At 46.4% G+C, this 4089-nt stretch overlaps 1 protein-coding gene across 1 annotated transcript; it reads right to left on the bottom strand.

Annotated features, from left to right (window-relative positions):
• Positions 1-1127: 1127 nt before the first annotated feature.
• LOC147307469 (uncharacterized) lies at positions 1128-3469 on the bottom strand. Its single transcript, XM_086275697.1, has one exon. It carries the CDS (start codon positions 2777-2779, stop codon positions 2126-2128), a length of 654 nt encoding a protein of 217 aa, XP_086131823.1. The 5' UTR covers positions 2780-3469; the 3' UTR covers positions 1128-2125.
• Between the last annotated feature and the right edge of the window lie 620 nt (positions 3470-4089).

Raw genomic sequence — 4089 nt, 5'->3', positions numbered from 1 at the left:
CTCAATGATTTAATAGCTGCAGTTTCACTTTCCTGTGGTTGTGCAAACCATTATTTGATTTCAGTCACAAGACAAATTATTCTCATATGACACTGTTATGTAACATGTGACTGATTTCACTTTAGATAATGTGATCATCTACCTTGGTGAGGGGTCGGGGGGTTCAAGAGTCATGAGGTCAGATGCTGTGTCCTGACTCAGATGTAGCTTTCCTGCAATAACTGTCACCACAGATAAACTCCTTCATCAATAGGCTACCCGCTGCTCCTTTCATATATCACAAAGCCATAAGAGGCACTGGAAACACATTTGCCAAAGTCATCCTATAAACTAAGGCCAGTGTCACTGAGTTATACACTCTCTGTTGTCTTCCTGTACACAAGGCTTGCTATGTGATTGTGTGTGTGTGAGTCTGCTGTCTCCCATGATGAATGGGCTTCCCATTTAGCACAGCGGCACACATACCTCAGCTTCTGGTTCTGAAACTCTGTCACATTAAGAAAACAGTGCATGTCATCACCGTTTACATCATTATAGAGGTACTGGCTGCACGGAGGAAATCAAGTGGTTTTATTTTCGGTGTGATAGTGAGTGACGCTGGTCACAGCCAGCACGGAAACCTTTCAGCCAAACAGGCCTTTTCAGAGGGAGCTGGATCAAAATAGCACCGAACGGCATTGTGTAATGTGTTCTTCTCTCTTTTGTACAATGTAACAACAGAGCTCGCAAATCAATACACCTCCCTCACATGCTGCTGAGAGAGCGCACGGGGTGGTTGGTCTTATTTCCACTTCATAGTTCACCACATGTGACTGTGTGAAGTGGTTTCAGTGAGAGCTGCAGCATACCAAAACTGTGGTAGACTGCGAGGCGAAGGCTTCTCTTTCTCTGAGAGAAGCCGACAGTCCCTCTGATCACAGGCTGGACGGTTCACTCGGGTGATTCAAAGAGCCCAAATCTGATTAAACCCCAAGAACAAAGGCTGACTCTAAACTGAGTCCTCTTTGCGCCGGCGCTGCTGTTACTTCTGTCGAACCTACGCCTTCATATCAATCAATAATTATACTTGCACTCCAAAGAGTTCATGTAAATCACTCTCTATATGAAACACAGTGTAAGATGTTAGGAAAAAACTATCATTTATTTGAATCTATAGTATCCATTATGGCTCTAAATAAATAAAATATTGGTAACATACAGGATAATGTCAGTGAATAATTTTTTAGTTACATACATCTGTTATAAAACCATAGAAATGAATCATTTTAGGATGTTTATTTGTAACCTTGTGATATTGTTCCTCCTATCATACATACTATAGCTTTAATAAAAATCATCTAATTATGCTAAAAGTTAAGTCAAGGCCCAAAGATGTATGCCTGCCTTATATGTACACAACCAAATACAGAATACATTTACATGGTTATATGCACATACCTGAGCATAACTCAATAACGTAGGTCCTTCTACTTGGTGTCCTGGGTTTAATCCATGAAAGGAGACACGGCCTATGTGTTAAAAATGCAATAATGTAGTATTGATTTAAACTGGCTGAAGAATGGCAGTGATGTTAGGAGCTGTATGCCTGCAAGACATATTTAGGTCCTGCAAAACCAAAAGCATCTCTGGAGCCTCTTTCCTATTCATTTAACAATATATATGTAACACACACAAAAGGATTCTACCATCTTACATATATATTGTTAAACGAATAGGAAAGAGTGTATATATATATATATCAGTGTTGCACACATACAGGCAGGTTAGTGGCCTCAGAAGCTGTCCGAGGTAAAGTAGACACACACTGATTTAAGGCATACAGATGGCCTAAAACAAAAGAAAAAGGAAACGCATAGTTAAGGGGGTACAGGGTCCACGGGGGAGCTCTCCTCTTTTCTCGGTAATAAAAGCAAGATGTCTGTTAACATGTGCAGTTCAGTATCCATACGGGGCTCTGCAAATTCACTTGAAAGACGTGAGTTATCCGACCTGCGGTACTGAGGATGTAAACCACTCCTTTTTGGGGGTGGGGGGTAGCTGTTTTAAATATGGGGGGTCCTAAGGGTGGTGTGGTGATGGGGATTAGGACCGACCAGTCTCTTCCATGGCCACCTCGGCTCACCGTTCAGGTCGGAGGAAGAGTGATAGCGTCTTCGGGCTCGCGCTTTTCTGTCACCCCGCGCGCCTCCCTCTCCCCCTTGTCCTCAGCGACAGACTCCCTCGCGGTGCTCGACGGGATGTAGTGGCTCACGCGGGGTTGAGAAGACCCTTGCGTCTCTGTACCCAAAGCTCCCGACCTCCCCGCGCTCGTGTGACCGTGGGAAGACGCGTAGAGTCCTTCGTCCTGTTGCGAGTGCGCAATTTCTGCTCCCGCACCCCGCGGGGAAACCGCCACTCTCTCCGCTCTGTCACCCCACTGAATCGCCGGACCGTGCGGGGTTGTGCCCTGCCTGGTCTGGTTGAGAGATAACAGCCGTGTTTGCGTAGAGTTCCACTCTGTCATGTTGTCGTTTGTGGACATGTTAGTTGAGATATTTGCAGTCGGAGTGGGCACCACCAGCTTCCCACCAGAAGAGGATGCGCTGGTTGGCTTCCAGATCAGGCTATAGTAAATTGCCAGGATAATGGCTGCTAAAGACACAGACAACACATATGCAAAAACAGTGGCTAGTCTCACCCACTTCTTGTTAGTCTTAGCAGCCATCTTAGCCTTTTTGTCCCCCGTATAAGTAGCAGGTTTGCCCCTCTCCATATTGGGCATGAAGTCCCGCTCTCTCATATTGCCCCTGTTTTTTCCTCGATGCTCCACCACCCCCTCCGTCTTGAAGGCTTTATGTTATCCACAGTCCAAGAGAAGAGGAAGCAGGAGGCTCAGAGGGAAGATGCTGGACCACCTTGAACCGTCCGCGCCGCAGGAAGATGTTGCACCTAAACAGATTTCCCGTAATTCATTTGATCTCAGAGGAACTGCGCCTCATATTGTGCAGCCAGCGCAGCACTGCGTTTCATAATGGACATCAAGCATCCACAGGCTGACTGACTGCGCGTTTCAGAATCCGACAGCGGCGGGACAAATGTCCCCCCTCCTCCTCCTCCTCCTGTGCGAGGTCTCCAAGGAACAGCTGGCCGCAGGCCCACGGCGAATCCGCAGTATACTATTTGATGTCATTTATTAAAACGATTAAGTGAGATCATACGGTACACAACTGTCTGTCTTATCCAGCAAATGAAGTGGCTGGCTCAGCTAAAAATACAGGAGAGGGGGCGGGTGGTGGTTCTTAAAGAAGCAGCAGCTGTGCAGCAACCCGAGAAGAAACCGTAAAAACAAAACAAAAAGAAAAACGATATCTCCTTCACATCAGCACGCGAGAAGTGCACACGGAGAACAGGATGTCGCGGAGGGGATAAACACGGTCAACCGTGTGTTTTAGCTTCACTGCGTTCACCCGAGTGGAAAGGATGGTAGTCCATGTGCTCCGAGCAATCAGAGAGGGGGGGGCTTCATTTATGTTGATGTCTTACGTAATCACGTGTTAAACTCGTAGCCAGACCCATACACAACGAGTGGCTTTCATGCCGCTTATGATGTTTCCTACCTGTTGGCTGCTCCACAACGCGCCTTTTCAGCACAATGGACAGCGACCCGAATTTGTCATCGCTCGTGTCCTCCGGGAAGGTGAAAAAGGTGAAGCGACAGATTTAACAAGCGCGTGAAATCCAGTTTTCAGCATAAATCGCACAGCAGTTAAAAACAAATAAATGAACACATTATATAACAAGTACCTTCTGTTTATTATACACTCACTGGACACCTTGTTAAGTACATCCAACTGCTAATTAGCACAAATATCTAATCAGGCAATCACTCGGTGTATTTGGGCATGTGCAGGTGGTCCACGTGCTGAACGAGCCTCAGGATGGCATAGCTTCAACTGGCGTGGTTGTTTGTGCCACACAGGCTGCTGTGAGTGTTTGAGGAGCTGCTGATCTGGGATTTTCCCAAAAGGCCATCTTTCGGCGTGGAAATGCCTCGTTGATGCCAGAGATCAGAGGAAAGTGGTTTGAGCTGATAGGAAAGCAGTGACAATT

Source organism: Aulonocara sp. 'chitande type north' Nkhata Bay, linkage group LG19 (genome assembly GCF_057382095.1).
Source record: "Aulonocara sp. 'chitande type north' Nkhata Bay isolate Kocher_YH1m ecotype deep benthic linkage group LG19, A_spYH_male_GT1.1, whole genome shotgun sequence".
Lineage (NCBI taxonomy): Eukaryota > Metazoa > Chordata > Actinopteri > Cichliformes > Cichlidae > Aulonocara > Aulonocara sp. 'chitande type north' Nkhata Bay.
This window is presented reverse-complemented; position numbering and strand designations above follow the sequence as displayed.